At 48.2% G+C, this 19,102-nt stretch overlaps 1 protein-coding gene across 1 annotated transcript in view; it reads left to right on the top strand.

Moving 5' to 3' along the window:
* LMBRD1 (LMBR1 domain containing 1) overlaps window positions 1-19,102 on the top strand; it is a 66,385-nt gene that overhangs the window by 14,504 nt on the left and 32,779 nt on the right. The window contains exons 4-7 of the mRNA XM_054169646.1: window positions 6,010-6,107; window positions 7,600-7,667; window positions 9,123-9,211; window positions 11,294-11,367. Coding sequence (XP_054025621.1) covers window positions 6,010-6,107; window positions 7,600-7,667; window positions 9,123-9,211; window positions 11,294-11,367 — 329 coding nt within the window. The remainder of the gene's footprint in view (window positions 1-6,009; window positions 6,108-7,599; window positions 7,668-9,122; window positions 9,212-11,293; window positions 11,368-19,102) is intronic.

Genomic DNA, 19,102 nt, shown 5'->3' with positions numbered 1-19,102 from the left:
AGCCAGTCTGCTGACTGCTTTGAAGCCAGAGTGGTTATTGTGTTAATGCTCATAAAGCCAACTGTAGTAGAAGGTGTCTGCCAGTGCAGGAGTGATTGAAGAAAGATCAGTGGTTGGCAGATGCTCCAAAGCAGCATGTCAGCTTGTGTTTGGAAGGAAAACCCTTTTCAGCAAGGGTTATAATTGGAAACCATCCAACAGCAGTTTCCTCTGTTCCACAAAGGATCAGGCTGAAACAATTGGCAGTAACCTGGAGCTGTGCTCTGTAGCTCTTCCTCTGGTGAGCAAATCCTACCTGTTGCAGTCAGCTTGGTGTCCAGTGTCCTTCTGAAGTTTTGTGAATAGTGAAAGGGTATCATTGATGCATCCCAGTCCTCCTGTGAGGTGGAATGAGATCTCTTGACCTGCATGTGTGAAGTGTCTCTCAACTACAGTGTGGCAAGCACCATCAACTACCTTTATAAATACATAGAATGGCTTAGGTTGGAAGGGACCTTAAAGGTCATCTAGTTCCAAGCACTGCCATGGGCAGGGACACCTTCCACCAGCCCAGGTTGCTCAAGGCATCAACCAAGCTGGCCTTGGACACCTCCAGGGAGGAGGCAGCCACAACCTCCCTGGGCAACCTGTTTGTGTGTGGGGAATCTGTTCTTCAGCTGTGCTTTGAAGTCTGTGCTAAACTAAACTGGAGTAAGAATTTAACCAAAACAGTGCTTACGATAGCTTGGCTGAATTTTGGTTTCTGCCTGAAGTTTTGTCTGCTTCCTGCAAGTGTTAGTCTTTGACACAAGGATTTGGGCTTCTGTGAATTAGTAGGTGCAAGTTACAGATTCATAGAATGGTTTGAGTTGGAAGGGAGCTTAAAGATCATCCAGTTCCACCCCTCTGCCATGAGCAAGGTCACCTCCCACCAGCCTAGGCTGCTCAAGGCCTCATCCAACCTGGCCTTGAACACCTCCAGGGAGGAAGCATCCACAGCCTCCCTGGGCAACCTGTGCCAGTGTCTCACCACCCTCACTGGAAAGAATTTCTTCCTCATCTCCAGTCTAAATCTGCCTTCTTGCAGCTTCAATCCATTCTCTCATCATAGAATCAATAAGGTTGGAAAAGACCTCAGAGATCATCAGGTCCAACCTGTCACCCAGCACCTCATGACTACTAAACCATGGCACCAAGTGCCACATCCAATCCCCTCTTCAACACCTCCAGGGATGGGGACTCCACCACCTCCCTGGGCAGCACATTCCAGTGGCCAATCTCTCTTTCTAGGAAGAACTTTCTCCTCACCTCCAGCCTAAACTTCCCCTGGCACAGCTGGAGACTGTGTCCTCTTGTTCTGGTGCTGCTTGCCTGGGAGAAGAGACCAACCCCCACCTGACTACAACCTCCCTTCAGGGAGCCCTTGACAAGAAGTCAGATGTGTCTCTATGTTTTTATGGTCTGGTCCTAGGAGAGTACTGTGGAAGACTGCTGTGGTTGTACTTGACAAATACTCTGGGGCTACCTCTGTAGAAACTCTGTAGTAAGTGTGCTGTGCAAGGTTAGAAACTCTGTAGTAAGTGTGAATTTAGAGCTGCAGTGTGCCTGAGAATATTGAAGGTCTGTTACAGTCTTGACACTTGGTGTGAACTGCTTTAACTGTCCTGCTTCCAACAAGTGTCTGACTTGAGAGTCAGCCTTGCTTTCTGTTCCTTCCTGGGGAAAGCAACCTGTCTGTTCTTGATGAAAAAAAAAATGGTTTTAAGGAACTTCTGTGATGAGAGCTAAGAATAATATATGTGGGAAGGAAGAAAAAAATAGGAGGTTTTCTGAAGTTGCTTGTTCCTTCTCAGCAGGAGGAGTGAGGGAGTGTGTAAAGCATTGTTTTAAACAACAGCATTGATGTTATGCAATGCCCCCACCATATGAAGCCATCTGGAAGAGCAGAAGTCCTGTGTGGTGGAAGAGACTTCTGATCAGATGATCAGGGGGCTGCATCAGGTTGCTCAGAGCCCTGTTGAGCTTGAGCTTGAATATTTCCAGGGATGGGGCCTCAACTGCCTCCCTGGGCAGCCTGTTTCAGGGAATGGAATGGAATGGAATAGAATAGAGCTCCAGCAGCCTCATGGTGCAGAATTTGTTTCTCACATCCAAGCTAAATCTGCTCTTCTCTCACTTCAAACCATTGTACCTCATCCTGTCACTGCTGGCCTTTGCAAACAGTCCCTCTGTAGCCTTCTTGTAGCCCCCTTCAGGTACTGCAAGGCCTCTGTAAGGTATCCCAGGAGCCTTCTCCAGGCTGAACAGCCCCAAGTCTCCTGGCCTGTCCCCCCAGGGGAGGTTATTTTGTCCTCTGATCATCTTCATGGACTCCTGTCCCTGCTCCAGCTGTTGTATGTCCCTCTTAAGCTGGGTTAGTTGTACTATTAGGTGTTGTCTTGTAATACATTGGAGGCCCTGGAACTTCTAGAGAGCATATTTAAGGTGAGCTGAAGGACTAAGTGCCAGCAGAGCACTCATGATGGATGGAAAACTCTGGAATGAGTCTCATGCTGAATCTTGTTGTGCATGCAGATCTTGTCTCAGGCTTGGTACAGAGCCTGCTATTAGAGCTTCAGGTTTTTAATACAGACCATCTGTTACAGGTCAGTATTGGCTGAGAAGTTCAGTTCTTGGAGGAAAGCATAAATTAGAAGGAAATGTGACTGTTTAATGGCTTCAAATAATGGCTGTGGCACAGAAAACTGCAACCCAAGTTGGTTGCTCTTCATTTGAGCTGGAGGTGACTGCCTGATAGGCTTGAAGGGATTAGTCTCTACTTGGGGATTTCCCAGTGTCTTCAGTGAAGCACAGGAGGAGAATGATGATAACTCTACAAGCTTGAATTCACAGTGGCAGTGGTTGGAAGGGACCTCTAGAGACCAAGTCCAACCCCACTGCCAATGAACAAGAGGACACAGTCTCAAGCTGTGCCAGGGCAGGTTTAGGCTGGATGGTAGGAAGAAGTTCTTTCCAGAAAGAGAGATTGGCCATTAGAATGTGCTGCCCAGGGAGGTGGTGGAGTCACCATCCCTGGAGGTGTTCAAGAGGGGACTGGATGTGGCACTTGGAGCCATGGTTTATTAGTCATGAGGTGTTGGGTGATAGGTTGGACTTGATGATCTCTGAAGTCTCTTCCAACCTTATTGATTCTATGATTAGATGGTGTTGGGTGATAGGTTGGACTTGATGATCTCAAAGGTCTTTTCCAACCTGGTCTGGTCTACTCTGTTCTGTTCTCTTCTGTTCTGTTCCCTAGGGCAGGCCACACAGGAACACACTCAGGTGGGCCCTGAGAGTCTCCAGAGATGGAGACTCCACAACCTCTCTGGCCCAGTGCTCCATCACCCTCACAGTAAAGAAATTCTTCCTCATGTTGGGGTGGAACCTCCTGTGTTCCAGCTTGTACCTGTTGTTCCTGGGCACCACCAAAAGGAGCCTGGCACCTTCATCCTGACACCCACCCCTCAGATATTTGTGGATGTTGAGATCCCCTCTCAGCCTTCTCTTCTCCAGACTAAACAGCCCCACATCTCTCAGTCTTTCTTCACAGCAGAGATGTTCAAGTCCCTTCATCACCCTTGTAGTGTCTGTTGGACTCCCTCTAGCAGATTCCTGTCCCTCTTGAACTGGGACAGTATTCCAGGTGTGGTCTCACCAGGGCAGAGCAGAGGGATGTTAAGCAATGAAACTCTCTTGCTACAGCTTGTTCTACTTTGTGAGCTGAGGTCCTCATAGCAGAGCTTTCCTCCCACCTGCAGTACACTTAACAACTGTGATAGAACAACCTGTGGGGTCCTGGCATCATAAGAACTTGACATTTGTGGTAATCTTTGCACTGCTTGGTGAACAGGCTGTATGATGATCTAATGTGAGGTGTCCCTGCCTGTGGCAGGGAGCTTGGAACTGGATGATCCTTGAGGTCCCTTCCAGCCCTAAGGCTTAGCTTGGTCTTATTCACTGTCATCCATGCTGCTTCTTCCCCTCTCCTCTGCATCTCCTGCATGCAGATGATTAATTTTAGTCTTCTTGCCATTGCTGAATTAAAGATGGATCTGAAACCCTTAGTCTGAAAGGCTTACTTCTGTGATCCCTTTGGAGTCCACCCAACAGTAATAGTTTGTAAATTGTAGTAACATTTCCACATTTGAAATGAGCAAGAGCTGGGTTGAGAGGAAACTGAGGTTGGGTTCTTGCCATTGGGGGGAAACTGAGGTTGGGTTCTTGCCTTTGGAGGGGAAACTGAGGTTGGGTTCTTGCCTTTGGAGGGGAAACTGAGGTTGGGTTCTTGCCTTTGGAGGGGAAACTGAGGTTTGCTTCTTGCCTTTGGGGGGAAACTGAGGTTGGGTTCTTGCCTTTGGAGAGGAAACTGAGGTTGGGTTCTTGCCTTTGGAGGGGAAACTGAGGTTGGGTTCTTGCCTTTGGAGGGGAAACTGAGGTTGGGTTCTTGCCTTTGGAGGGGAAACTGAGGTTGGGTTCTTGCCTTTGGAGGGGAAACTGAGGTTGGGTTCTTGCCTTTGGAGGGGAAACTGAGGTTGGGTTCTTGCCTTTGGAGGGGAAACTGAGGTTGGGTTCTTGCCTTTGGAGGGGAAACTGAGGTTGGGTTCTTGCCTTTGGAGGGGAAACTGAGGTTGGGTTCTTGCCTTTGGAGGGGAAACTGAGGTTGGGTTCTTGCCTTTGGAGGGGAAACTGAGGTTGGGTTCTTGCCTTTGGAGGGGAAACTGAGGTTGGGTTCTTGCCTTTGGAGGGGAAACTGAGGTTGGGTTCTTGCCTTTGGAGGGGAAACTGAGGTTGGGTTCTTGCCTTTGGAGGGGAAACTGAGGTTGGGTTCTTGCCTTTGGGGGGAAACTGCGGTTTGCTTCTTGCCTTTGTGGGGAAACTGAGGTTTGCTTCTTGCCTTTGGAGGGGAAACTGAGGTTGGGTTCTTGCCTTTGGAGGGGAAACTGCAGTTGGGTTCTTGCCTTTGGGGGGAAACTGCGGTTTGCTTCTTGCCTTTGGAGGGGAAACTGAGGTTGGGTTCTTGCCTTTGGAGGGGAAACTGAGGTTGGGTTCTTGCCTTTGGAGGGGAAACTGAGGTTGGGTTCTTGCCTTTGGAGGGGAAACTGAGGTTCGGTTCTTGCCATTGGGGGGAAACTGAGGTTGGGTTCTTGCCTTTGGAGGGGAAACTGAGGTTGGGTTCTTGCCTTTGGAGGGGAAACTGGTTGGGTTCTTGCCTTTGGGGGGAAACTGAGGTTGGGTTCTTGCCTTTGGAGGGGAAACTGAGGTTGGGTTCTTGCCTTTGGAGGGGAAACTGAGGTTGGGTTCTTGCCTTTGGAGGGGAAACTGAGGTTGGGTTCTTGCCTTTGGAGGGGAAACTGAGGTTGGGTTCTTGCCTTTGGGGGGAAACTGCGGTTTGCTTCTTGCCTTTGGAGGGGAAACTGAGGTTTGCTTCTTGCCTTTGGAGGGGAAACTGAGGTTTGCTTCTTGCCTTTGGAGGGGAAACTGAGGTTGGGTTCTTGCCTTTGGAGGGGAAACTGAGGTTTGCTTCTTGCCTTTTGGGGGGAAACTGAGGTTTGCTTCTTGCCTTTGGAGGGGAAACTGAGGTTGGGTTCTTGCCTTTGGAGGGGAAACTGAGGTTGGGTTCTTGCCTTTGGAGGGGAAACTGAGGTTGGGTTCTTGCCTTTGGAGGGGAAACTGCGGTTTGCTTCTTGCCTTTGGAGGGGAAACTGAGGTTGGGTTCTTGCCTTTGGAGGGGAAACTGAGGTTGGGTTCTTGCCTTTGGAGGGGAAACTGAGGTTGGGTTCTTGCCTTTGGAGGGGAGACTGAGGTTGGGTTCTTGCCTTTGGAGGGGAGACTGAGGTTGGGTTCTTGCCTTTGGAGGGGAGACTGAGGTTTAGTTCTTGCCTTTGGGGGGGAAACTAAAGATTAGTATTTGTTTTCCCTTGTGAATGACTCTGCAGTACATGAAGCGCCAGTGTCACTTTGTTCACTTAATTAACTCCTCTCTCCTAGCTTTGTACTCCATCATACTGTTCTGTGTCTTTCTGTGGATTCCCTTTGTCTACTTCTATTATGAGGAGAAGGAGGAAGATGGTGGCAACACATGCTCAGTAAGTTGACTCTAGCAAATACACCAAGCAGGGGAAAGATAAATGAATACAGGCCAGAAGGATAGCAAGGATGATTGTCTGACTTCAATACTGCAGTGTGAACAGCACTTCAAAGGCTATTTCTGCAGCTCCTTCAGTGAGGCAGCTCTCATTAACACCAGGTCTGACATCGTCTAAGCCTCACATGAAATGAAACTGTAGCAAAACAAGGAATTCACCTCTGTCTGGCCAGGAAATTCTAAGGTTGTAAAGAATTTCTTGGAGCCTAACTTGATCTACAGGAAGCTAAAACTGCACATGGAATCACAGAATTGGTTTAGTTGCAAAAGACCTCCAAGATCATCAACCATCAACCCAGCACCACCATGGCCATTAAACCATGTGCCAGAGTCCCATGGTCACATGTTTTTGAACGCCTCCACCACCTCCCTGGGCAGCCTGTTCCAATCCCTGACCACTCTAATCTCCAACCTAACCCTCCCTTGGCACAGTTTCAGGCTATCTTCCCTCATCCTGTTACCTGATACCAAGGATAAGAGACCAATCCTCACTTTCAGGGAGATGTAGAGAGCAATGAGTTCTCCCCTCAGCCTCCTCTTTTCCACACTGATCAACCTCAGTTCCCTCAGCTATTCCTCACAATCTGGTTTTCTATAGAATGAACATGCAGGAACAGGTTTTAAAGCAGAAGACAGGCAGGTGGTGGAACACTGCAACAGGTTGCCCAGGGAGGTAGTTGAGGCCTCATCCTTGGAGATATTCAAAGTAAGGCTCGACAGGGCTGTGGGCAACCTGATCTAGTGGAGGATGTCCCTGCTGACTGCAGGGGGAGCTGGACTGGGCAACCAAAGCATTCTGTGATTCCATGAGGTTATACTGTTCCTGAGGCACTAAATTTGAGTGCCTGCCTTCTTTCAGCATTCATGTTTTGCTTTTTTCCCTTGAGGTGTAGGTGGTAGCAATTTACCTGAAGCTGACAGTTGGTGATGTTTGTAGTGCACTGAAGGTTTTTGACATCCACAATAACATGGAGATCACAATAAATGCATGCAATAAGCTGCTGCTTTCTGAAACAAGAATACTTTGCTTGAAGGATCTTTGAATCACTGATAGTAGTAATTTTCTCCTCCTATTTAGTTGTAAAAAGATGGGGGGAGGGGAGGAAAAGCCTTGTGATCAGAGCCATAACATAAAGCATTTATAGTAATAATTTTCTGCTTGCACTGAACAAATGGACCCTGGCTTCTGGCCACAGCTGCTCAAGTGAATAGTTTGATGGAAGCACAGTGCAGTGCCCTTGTTCAGAGTCCTCAGGCTCTGAGATCTCCAAGAATCTATGCTTCCAACCTGTATGTAACACTACTCAGGCTGCTGTGGAGGTCCTGTTGTAGAACACCTTTTGTGCTGAGTAAGCATTGCTGTAACTTGTTTGTTGTATCCCTTTGGATTTATTTGATGCTAATAGTAATTTTTTTTTCCCTTTACTATACAGCAAGTAAAAACTGCACTCAAATACACTCTGGGCTTCATCACAGTCTGTGCAGTCCTGCTCTTAATTGGGTAAGTGTTTGTGTTGAACGTTGGCAGAGGATGCACTGAATGGAGTAGAACCTCAAAGAGAACTCTGTGCTGTGCAAGGTTAGAAAGGGTGGACTGTGGTGCACTCCAGCTGGCAATGCTTCAGCTCTTACAGGACTGAAAGCACAGAATCATGCAATTACTTTGGTTGGAAAAGACCTCTGAAGTCATTGAGTCCAACCTTCAGCCTAGCATCACCATGGCAATTAAACCATGTTCCCAAGTGCCATGGCCACAAGTTTCATAGAATAGTCAGGGTTGGAAGGGACTTCAAGGACCATCCAGTTCCAACCCCCCTGCCATGGGCTGGGACACCTCACACTACTGCAGGTTGCTCACAGCCACATCCAGCCTGGTCTTAAACACCTCCTGGGATGGGGCCTCAACCACCTCCCTGGGCAACCTGTGCCAGTGTCTCACCACCCTCATGGGGAAGAACTTCTTCCTAACATCCAATCTGAATCTGCCCACTTCTAGTTTTGCTCCATTCCCCCCAGTCCTATCACTCCCTGGCACCCTACAAAGTCCCTCCCCAGCTTTCTTGTAGCCCCTTTCAGAAGGCTACAAGAAGGTCTGCTTGGAGCCTTCTCCTCTTCAAACTGAAGAACCCCAACCTCTCAGTCTATGCTCATAAGAGAGCAGCTCCAGCCCTCTGCTCATCCTCTTGGCCCTTCTCTGGACACCTTCCAGCATGTTTCTTGAATACCTCAGGGATGGTGACTCCTCCACCTCCTGGGCAGCCTGTTCCAATGCCTGACCACTCTTTCAGTACAGAAATTTTTCTTACCTCGAACCTAAACCTCCCCTGGCACAGTTTCAGGCCATTTTCTCTTATCCTATCACCTGATTCTAGGTAGAGGAGACAGTGATACCTGGGTATAGGATTCTTACCTCTGTTCGGACTGGGAAATAGGAAGTTACTTGTTGCTTGACCTCAGACTGAACTCTGCACACACTCACATCTGTACTCTGCTGATGCCATTAAAGCATTTGAGAGGAATGTGAATGAAATGGAACAATGCCTTCAGAAATTCTTCAGACCTTTTATTTTTACTGTAAAGAAAGAAATTCTTTAGTGTGAGGGTGGTGAGACCTGGGAACTGGTTGCCCAGGGAGGGTGTGGATGCTCCCTCCCTGGAAGTGTTCAAGGCCACTCTTCAAGGTACCTTCCAAGCCATCCCATTCTATGAATCTCTGATTATTTATTTTTAACCTGATGTCACAGAGTTTTTCTTCAGGAATAAATGGGTTTGGCTTAGCAGCAGTGGTGGGATGGTGAGCTCTAGGTGAGCAGCTGCCCTTGGTGGTCTCAAAGGTCGCTTCCAGCCTTGACAGTTGGATGATTCTATGATTTCTATTTCCTTCCCTTGGTAGTAGAATTCTTTGGCTGTTTGACTCACTGGGTGAAGTGAGATGACTTCTTCTGCTTTGTTACAGTGCTTTTGTTCCTTTGGATATTCCCAACAAGAAGAATTCCACAGAGTGGGAGAAAGTGGAGCTCCTGTTTGAAGAACTTGGCAGCAGTCGTAAGTTTGAGATTTAGTCTGAGCTTTGCCTCACTTGCTACTACCTTATTGTGCTGTACTCCTCACTGACTGAACAGCTAAACAGCTTTCTTGGGGACAGTCTCCTAACTTTAACTGCTCCCCTACACTAAGTCTTTGCAATAAGATGGTGCTGTTCCCCTTCAGGTGAAATAAAACTATCAGAGCTGACGTTGGCGGTGTCTGCTTTCAGCACAGCCTCCACGTGCCAGTGAGGATACCAGTCTTGTGTCCTCTGACATTAGTGGTGGGAAGGGGGAGGTACTTGATTTTGTGGAGTCTTTACTTGGGTTACCCTATATATACATTCTGGACATGAGGAAGAAGTTCTTCACCATGGGAGTGGTGAAGCCCTGGAATGGGTTGTCCAGGGAGGTGGTTGAGGCCCCGTCCCTGGAGGTGTTTAAGACCAGGCTGGCCGAGGCTCTGGCCAGCCTGATGTAGTGTGGGGTGTCCCTGCCCATGGCAGGGGGGTTGGAACTAGATGATCCTTGTGGTCCCTTCCAACCCTGACTGATACTATGATAATGTTGATAAGCTAAAATGGGTGAACTTCACAGTCACAGATTGTATCCGGTTGGAAGGGACCCTCAAAGGTCATCTTGTTCAACCCCACTGTAGTCAGGAGGGACACGTCCAACTAGGTCAGGCTGCCCAGGGACACATCAAGTCTGACCATGAATGTCTCCAGGAATAGGGCTATCCCATTATTTCACCATTCTTATTGTGCAAAACTTTCTCCTGATGTCCAGCCTACATCTCCCCTGCTCCAGTTTCAAACCATTGTCCCCCATCCTATCCCTACAAGCCCTTCCAAAGGGCCTGCACAGCCTTTCTATAGGTTCCCTTCAGGCTTTTAAATATAAGGTCACCCCTGAGCCTTCTCTTCTCCAGGCTGAACAGACTCAATTCTTTCAGCCTGTCTTCACAGGAGAGGTGCTCCAGCACTCTTGCTACTGGGGAGAAGAGGCCAACACCCATCTCACTCCAGCCTCCTTTCAGAGAGCTGTAGAGAGCAATGAGGTCTCCCTAACCTTAACCCTAACCCTCAGCCTCCTCTTCTCCACACTAAACACCCCCAGCTCCCTCAGCTGCTCCTCCCCAGCCCTGTTCTCCAGACCCTTCCCCAGCTTTGTTGCCATTTTCTGGACCCTCTCCAGCACCTCAATTTCTTTGTTGTAGTGGGGGCCCCAAAACTGAACCAAGTACTCAAGCTGTGGCCTCACCAGTGCTGAGGATGGGGGCACAATCACTTCCCTGCTCCTGCTGGCCATGTTACTCCTGATCCAGGCCAGGATGCTGGTGGCCTTTTTGTCTACCTGGGCACATGTTGGCTCATTCAAGCTTGCCATGCTTTTGTCTTTCTTGGTGAGGTTTGGGACAGAGCTCTTATGTAAAATAATGCAGAAAACTTTGGGAGTTGGGGGATCATCCTTTGGGGATGAGTTTGGTAATACTTCTCTTCTAGAGCTTTCAATTTCTACAATGATAATAAGGTTGCAGTAACTCCTCAGCCCCTTGGCCTTTTTCCAGTCTGCACACCTGGCTGTACATGGTCAGAGAGTAGCTGAGGCCTCCACTCTGGCTTGTTTGAGGGATTCCATGCTTGTCTGATCCTCTGGGTAGTGCTTTAGTATGACAAGTGAGGTGGTAACAAATAAAAGATGAATGTGTAAACTGTGGAAAGTACCACAGCACCCTGTGGAGGCCAGAAATGACTCTTGAAGAGTTAGGCAGCTATGTGAGCAAGTTCATTAGTGCCTATTCAACCATTTCACTGAGTGCAACATCTGTGAACTTGCAGCAAGCACGAGATAGCTCTCCTGCTTCTTGCATTAGTGGAGGAGGATCTGCTGCTGGCAGCATGCTGTGCTAGGTACATTTTTCATCTGAGTTATTAGGGCTGGTAACTGTCTCAATTAGTTTTTATATGTTTGTTTTTTATCTTCAGTCTAATGAACCTAACTACCTTTGGAAACCCAGTTCAGCAAGAGATGTTCATAAACCTTTGCTGCAGGAATTTTCAACAGGCTTTTCTGGTGTGTTTGGTTTTTTCCCCCACAGATGGCTTGTCTGCCCTCTCCTTTTCCATTAGCTCCTTGACTGTGATTGGAATGTTGGCAGCTATCACTTACACAGTAAGTTGCTCTTTACATTCATGGTGCTTGCAGTTACCAGGGGGTTATGCATGCATGGAAGACTGTCAGCAAGCTAAACAGCTTCCAGAGTGTCTTCTAGCCCTGAATGTTCATGGTTTGAAAATACTTGGAACAAGAGCAATAGCTCTTTTACTTCAAGTTCAAGAAACACTGTTTTCAGAGAGAGCAGAAAGTGTGGAGGCAGGCTCTTTTCTGTGGTACTCAGTGATGGGACCAGAGGCTGAAAGCACAAACTGAAACACAGGAGGTTCCTACTGGAGATCAGAAAAGCAATGAAGGTAACTGAGCACTGGCACAGGTTGTTCAGATGTGGTGGAGTTTTGGTCTTTGGAGATACTCAAAGCTCTCATAAGGACATAGCCATAGAATCATAGACTGGGTTGGGTTGGAAGGGACCTTTCAAGGTCTTGTAGTCTAACCCCCCTGCAGTTGGCAATGACATCTTCACCTAGGTCACATTGCTCAGAGCCCCATCCAGCCTGACCTGGAGTGTTTCCAGGGATGGGGCATCTTTCCCCTCTCTAGGCAAGCTGGGCCACAGTCTCCCCACCCTCAGTGTAAAACATTTCTTTCTTCTGCCTTGTCCAAATCTCCCTCTTTTAGTTTCAAAGTAGAGCATCTCTAACTGAAAGGGTACCAAAGCCTCAACTTTTTCACATGGTAACTTCAGTCTAACTCTAGGAGAGCTGTAAAGAGAAACTTATGACCTAACCCTGCTTGCAATATACTCTTCTCCAGACTAAACAGCCCCAGGTCTCTCAGCCTTTCTTCATAGCAGAGATGTACAAGTCCCCCAGTCATCCTTGCAGCTCTCCCTTGGTCTCTCTCCAGCAGGTCTCTGTCTCTCTTGAGCTGGGGAGCCCAAAACTGGACACAGTATTGCAGGTGTGGTCTCACCAGGGCAGAGCGGAGTGGGAGGAGAACCTCCCTAGACCTGCAGGCCACGCTTTGGTTGATGTACCCCAGGATGTCCTTGGCCCTTTTGGCCAGAAGGGCACACTGCTGTCCCATGGTGAGCTTACTGTCCACTAGGCTCCATTTCCAACATAATGTCAAGCTGGCAGCTGCTTTTCTCTTGCAAGGGTTTTAATACCACCGAGCCCACCTTGTGGGTGGGTGTTATGCAATCCATAACACTGAAGTACAGCACTTGAGATTTCAGATTGGTTTGGAAGAAAGGTGCCAAAATGCTCCTCAGGAGGGGGCTTTACAAATCCATGACCTTGATGATTTATACTGACAGCTTTCCCTGTCTGTGAATGGGGAATGCAACAAGAAAATGAGAAATGAGGGCTGCAGTGCTTTGTTTGAAAGTGTTTCGCAGCTGCTGTAGTTTGCATCTATTCTTTCATTTCATCTCTTCTGCATTGCAATGGATTTTCATTGCCTTAGGTATTAATACAACAGTTGTTGGCAGCTCCAGATTGCTGGTGGGATTCAAGGCAGAGCAAAACATTACTCACCATGATAGGCAGATTAATTCTTGAGTGACTTGGGGGGCATTGCATTTAGCATGTCCTTGAAGGATGATTATAATTGACTTTTTTTCTCCCCCCCCACCCCCAAAACCATTTAATAAGCATTATTTGATTTCTTAGGAATTTGTCAAGTGAGGGTTTTTTTTTACTCCCTTTCCCCTGAAAGGGGAGACCCTGACAAAGCTTGGTTTGTCTGCTGGCAAATCTAATGACCTTTCCACATCTCATTTTAGTGCCCAGCCTGTGATGTACTTTTCTTGCAGCTGACTTAGTTTTATTAACAGCCAAAAAAACCATAAAAACCAGAGGCAAAAAGCTTTAAACCTTTTATAATCTAACCTTAAAAGCACTGCCTTGTTACTGATTTGATTTTTTTCCCCCCCTCTTCAACAGACATCAAACAGTTATGGAGGGATGCAGGAGTTAGCAGCATTTATCGTCATTAGGACTTAATCACTTCAATGTCAGCTCTTAAATGCAGGAGAAATGTGGCTGTTTGATTATGTTCACTCCTCTGTGAAGCAGGAAAGAACTGCAACAGCAAACCAGTTGCAGTGTTCTTTACCAGCCCAGCTCCTGCTGTGCTCTTGGAGAGAGCTGTGGGTTCATGGAATGGTTTGGATTGGAAGGGACCTTAAAGGTCATCCAGTTCCAACCCCCCTGCCATGGGCAGGGACACCTCCCACCAGCCCATCCAACCTGGCCTTGAACACTTCAAGGGGGGGCATCCACAAAGTCCCTGGGCAACCTGTTCCAGTGTCTCACCACCCTCACTGGTAAGGATTTCTTCCTAATCTCCAGTCTAGATCTCCCCTCTTCCAGCTCCAATCCATGTGATTCCCTCTCATCCTGTCACTCCAAGCCCTTGTAAAAAGTCCCTCCTCAGCTTTCTTGTAGCCCCTTCAGGTACTGGAAGGATGCTGTAAGGTCTCCCCAGAGCCTTTTCTTCTCCAGGCTGAACAATCCCAACTCTCTAAGCTTGTCCCCACAGGGAAAGTTCTCCAGCCTTCTGATTGTCTTCATGGCCTCCTGTGGTATTCCTTCAGCAGCTCCATGTCCCACTTATGCTGGGGACACTGGATGTTAAACCCCAGATGCTGACCTGGGAGATGATGAAATTGAGAGCAGCCCTTCAGAAAAGGACTTGAGGGTGTAGTGGTGGATAGGCAGGAGAGGTGACTCTGCTCTGATGAGACCTCACCTGCAGTGCTGTGTCCAACTATGGGACCCCCAACACGAGAGACATGGACCTGATTGTGTGAATCCACAGGCCACAAAGATGATCAGGGGGCTGGAGCATCTCTTATAGGGACAGGCTGAAAGAATTTGCACTGTTCACCTTGGAGAAAAGAAGGCTCCAGGGAGACCATAGAGCTGCATTTCAATATCTGAAGGGGTGACCTCATTGCTCTCTACAACTCCCTGAAAGGAGGCTGGAGTGAGGTGGGTGTTGGCCTCTTCTCCCTGGTAGCAAGAGTGCTGGAGCACCTCTCCTGTGAAGACAGACTGAAAGAACTGGGTCTCTTCAGCCTGGAGAAGGGAAGGCTCTGGAGTGACCTTACAGCTACATTTAAAAGCCTAGAGGAGGCCTACAGGAAGGCTGTGCAGGCCCTTTGGAAGGGCTTGTAGGGATAGGATGGGGGACAATGGTTTGAAGCTGGAGCAGGGGAGATGCAGGTTTTTACATCAGGAGAAAGTTCTTTAAGGTGTTCAAGAGGGGATTGGATGTGGCACTTGGTGCCATGGTTTAGTAGTCATGAGGTGTTGGGTGACAGGTTGGACTTGATGATCTTTGAGGTCTTTTCTAACCTTACTGATTCTATGACTCTATGATTCTATGAGGTGGTTGCCCAGGCATGTGGTTGAGGCCTCATCCCTGGAGACATTCAAGATCAGCCTGTGGCTGTGGGCAGCCTGCTCTAGTAGGAGGTGTCCCAGGTGAGTGCAGGGGGGGTTGGACAAGATGATCTTTGAGGGTCTCTTCCAGCCCAATGCAAGCTGTGAATTTGTGGTAAGAGCCTTCTCCTCCTCATGTGGCTGTTTGGGGATTCACTAGAGGGCAGTGCCGTGCAAGAAATGTTTTGTGATGATTAATTTCCACCCTTTTGGCCCAAGATTATTTATCCACCTTTTAAAACACCTCGGGGACAACACTTGAAATCTGTATCTGCATGATAGATGGAGCTCTAAAAATAAATTGAATGGGGAGTCTTTCTGCTGCTATGGTCCACAAACACTTTGTGATGAGCTCTTGAAATCACAAGTTTTAGTTCTTAAAAATATTAAGCAGGGAGGGGGAAAAAAAAAAAGGGCAAAATGCCTTCAGCTACAGTGCTGGTGGTGTACCAAACTCATCAGGAGCAATCTACCTCTTCTGTTTGCTCACTGACAAGGAGAGATTGTCCCATTTAGGCCGCAAGTTAGTCATTAGACCATATCTTATTAGCTGAACTCAGCAGATCACAGTCTCACAGTATCACCAAGGTTGGAAGAGACCTCAGAGATCATCAAGTCCAACATGTCACCACAGACCTCATGTAGAGAATAAAATACAATCAACTGCTGGTTAAACTCTGATGCTTGATGGCCCCAAGGCTTCTTGTAGGAGGTGTTCGGAGTTAGCTTGAAGTGATTCAACTCTCTTCTTGAGGCATTTGCTGCAGAGCTGGGCCCATGACAACCGCATGAGGTTCAACAGGACCAAGTGCAAGGTCCTGCGTCTGGGTCAGGGCAAACCCAGACACCAACAGAGGCTGGGCAGGGACTGGCTTGAGAGCAGCCCTGAGGAAAAGGCCTTGGGGGTGCTGGTGGAGGAGAAGCTCAACAGGAGCCAGCAGTGAGCACTTGCAGCCCAGAGAGCCAAGCAGAGCCTGGGCTGCAGCAAGAGAAGCATAGCCAGCAGGGCCAGGGAAGTGATTCTCCCCCTCTGCTCCACTCTGGTGAGACCACACCTGGAGCACTGTGTCCAGTTCTGGAGCCCCTAGCACAGGAAGGCTCTGGAGGTGCTGGAAGGTGTCCAGAGAAGGGCCTTGAGGATGAGCAGAGGGCTGGAGCTGCTCTGTTGTGAGGACAGACTGAGAGAGTTGGGGTAGTTCAGTCTGGAGAACGCTCTGAGGAGACCTAATTGTGGCCCTCCAGTATCTGAAAGGGGCTACAAGAAAGCTGGGGAGGGACTTTTTAGGGTGTCAGGGAGTGATAGGACTGGGGGGAATGGAGCAGAACTAGAAATGGGTGGATTCAGATTGGATGTGAGGAAGAAGTTGTTCCCCATGAGGATGGTGAGAGACTGGCACAGGTTGCCCAGGGAGGTGGTGGAAGCCTCATCCCTGGAGGTTTTTCAGGCCAGGCTGGATGTGGCTGTGAGCAACCTGCTGTAGTGTGAGGTGTCCCTGCCCATGGCAGGGGAGTTGGAGCTAGATGGTCCTTGAGGTCCCTTTCAACCCTAACAATTCTATGATTTGTTACTGCTTTCAGGGTAATACTTTTGTGCTCCTCATCATGTAATTGTAGAATGACTGAGGTTGGAAATGACCTTTAGAGATTCATAAATTCATAGAATGGCTCAGGTTGGAAGGGACCTCAGAGATCAGCTACTCCAACCTTCCTGCTATGGGCACAGACACCTCTCAATTATTTTTGGCTGCTCAAGTCTTCATCCAGCCTGGCTGTGAACACCTCAGGGGAGGCATCCACAACCTCCCTGGGCAACCTGTTCCAGAGTCTCACCACCCTCATAACAAAAAACCTTCTTAAGATCCAGTCTACCCCTACTCTCAGCTTAAAACCATTCCCCCTTGTCCTGTCTCAAGACACACTCATGGAAAGTCCCTCTGCAGCCTTCCTGTAGGATCCCTCCTGGTACTGAAAGGCAGTCAGAAGGTACTCCCAGAGGCTTCTCCTCTCCAGGTTGAGAACCCCAGCTCATGACTGATCTGTCTGCTTATGGCTGGTTGACTGTTGGGTGTTCACAACTTAAATGAACTTTTGTCAGTGGAACTCTTTGGTAGCTTGTGCAGTTTAAACCTGTTCCAACTCTAGGGGTGATGATTCCCAGTGGAAAACATTTTTGTTACTCAGGGTTTATCCCTGAGACAGTTGCTTTCTGCAGCTGCTGTAAAACATCATTTTACAGGTTGTCTCCACTTTGTTTTGTGTCTTAGAATCACAGCTTGTGTCAGGTTGGATGGGACCCTTCAAAGGTCACCTTGTCCAACCCCTCTGCAGTCAGCAGGGACACCTCCAGCTAGCTCAGGCTGCTCAGGATCCCATCCAGTTTGACCTTAAATGTCTCCAGGGGTGGGACCTCCACATCATCTCTGGGCAACCCATTCCAGTATTTAGTAGTAAGGTTTGTTGTTCACTTAATACCCAGCCCCCTGAGCTGGTAGGTGGGGGTGGGGAGCAGAATGAAGCCCCCATAGTCCAAGAGGAGATGATTAGCCCTCTGCTTATGGGTGACTATTTGCATTCTGGGCAGCTAATAACAAAAAGTATTTCTTTATCTGGTCATGGGCTACCTGAGGTCAGCAAGAGAGAGAGAGGGACTGTTTGCAAAGGCCTGCAGTGATAGAACAAGGGACAAAGGTTTGAAATGAGAGAAGAGCAGATTTAGATTGGAACAAGATTTAAATTGAAACAAGAACATATTTAGATTGAGGAACAAGTTCTGTGCCATGAGGGTGGTGGAACACTGGAGCAAGGTGCCCAGAGAGGTGGTTGAAGCTCCATCCCTGGAGATATTCAAGGTGATGCTTGGTCAGGGCTCTGGGCAGCCTGATCTAGTGGAGGATGCCCCTGCTGACTGCAGAGGCGGTTGGACCGCATGAGCTTGGAGGTCCCTTCCAACCCAAAGCATTCTAAGTCCAAAGTGCTGTAAGATGCTGAACCTGCAAGGGTCAGAACAGCAGCTCCTGTTGGAGTCCTCCCTTTGGAGTGGGAGGAGAACAGCTGGATGTGTTGCAGACAGGGTGGGAAGGAGAGAGACGCCGGAGAAGGGAAGCTTAAGCCGACTGGGAGCAATGCTCACGTCATCTCTGCTGAGGTATTTTTGTGCTGTCTGGAGCACAGTGTGTTTGGGTTCAGTGGCACGCTGAGAGAGCAGCTAGAGGATGCTTCCCACTGCTCTGCAGTGCCCTCTGATACTGGATAAACAATCTTGAGCTTCATCTTGCCTTCGTGACTCACAGGCTCCAGCTTCACTGATGACAGCTTGCTCTGCTAATTCTTGTCTCAGGCCTAGCTACTGTTTTTATCCTCCAGTGCAGTGCCTTGCCTCTGACACAAGTGGTGTCTGCAAACCAGGCCTGGAAGCTGTTGTTTCAGTGATGCAAGTGCCAAACCAGAATTATTGTGTCCAAATTTCTCTCTATATAAATGAACTTGACTTTATTAGAAAGGTTCTTTTGATCTGGCTTTGTTCATATTCCAAACTTGAAATCAATGTAATTCAGGATTGAGCCCTGGCTTGGCTTGACTGTACAGCTTTGGCTTTCCTGTGCTGACTCCATACATTGCTTGCTTCTTGTGCTGCAGGTAACCAAAAATAATAGCCCTTGAATAACTTAGCATTTGCACTCCCCCAGGGGACCTAATCTATGTTCAGGGAAGCCTTAAATTTCTACATTAGCCTGGAGGGAAATGCAGCCTGAAGGGAAATGCAGCCCTGAAACTCAGCTAATAGAGCTTCTGTGCAGGCCTGTGACACATCACATAAGATGACTCATCTCATCTGTCTGTCCTTTCTTCTACATACTGATGTCTTGAAGGACCAGTGCTGCTTTCCCTCCCACTGATGATAGGAAGCTTGCTTGCATAATCAACTCACTATTAGCATCTTTTGTATTGAAGGAAGGACCTTTGGCTGACTTTATCACTACAGCAAGCTTGGTGTTCAGATATGTAATTCACATCTGCAAACCCAGCTCAACAGTGCATCACTTCAAGTGTCAGTTGGATTTGGAGAACCTTAATTTAGAGAAGATTTAGAACTCATTTTTATCACTGAATCGCCTAGATTGGAAAGAACCTTGGAGATCATCTACTCTAATCCCCCTGCCATGGGCAGGAGCACCTCCAGCACCCCTCAGTCAGACTCAGCTGCTCAAGGCCTCATCCAGCCTGGCCTTAAACACCCCCAGGGAGGAGGCATCCACAACCTCCCCGGGCAGCCTATTCCAGAGTCTCACCACCCTTAGCTTCTTCCTAAGATCCAATCTAACCCTACTCTCCCTTAGCTT

Source organism: Dryobates pubescens, chromosome 2, assembly GCF_014839835.1.
Source record: "Dryobates pubescens isolate bDryPub1 chromosome 2, bDryPub1.pri, whole genome shotgun sequence".
NCBI lineage: Eukaryota > Metazoa > Chordata > Aves > Piciformes > Picidae > Dryobates > Dryobates pubescens.
Note: the sequence above shows the minus strand (reverse complement) of the source record. Positions and strands in the feature narration are given on the sequence as shown.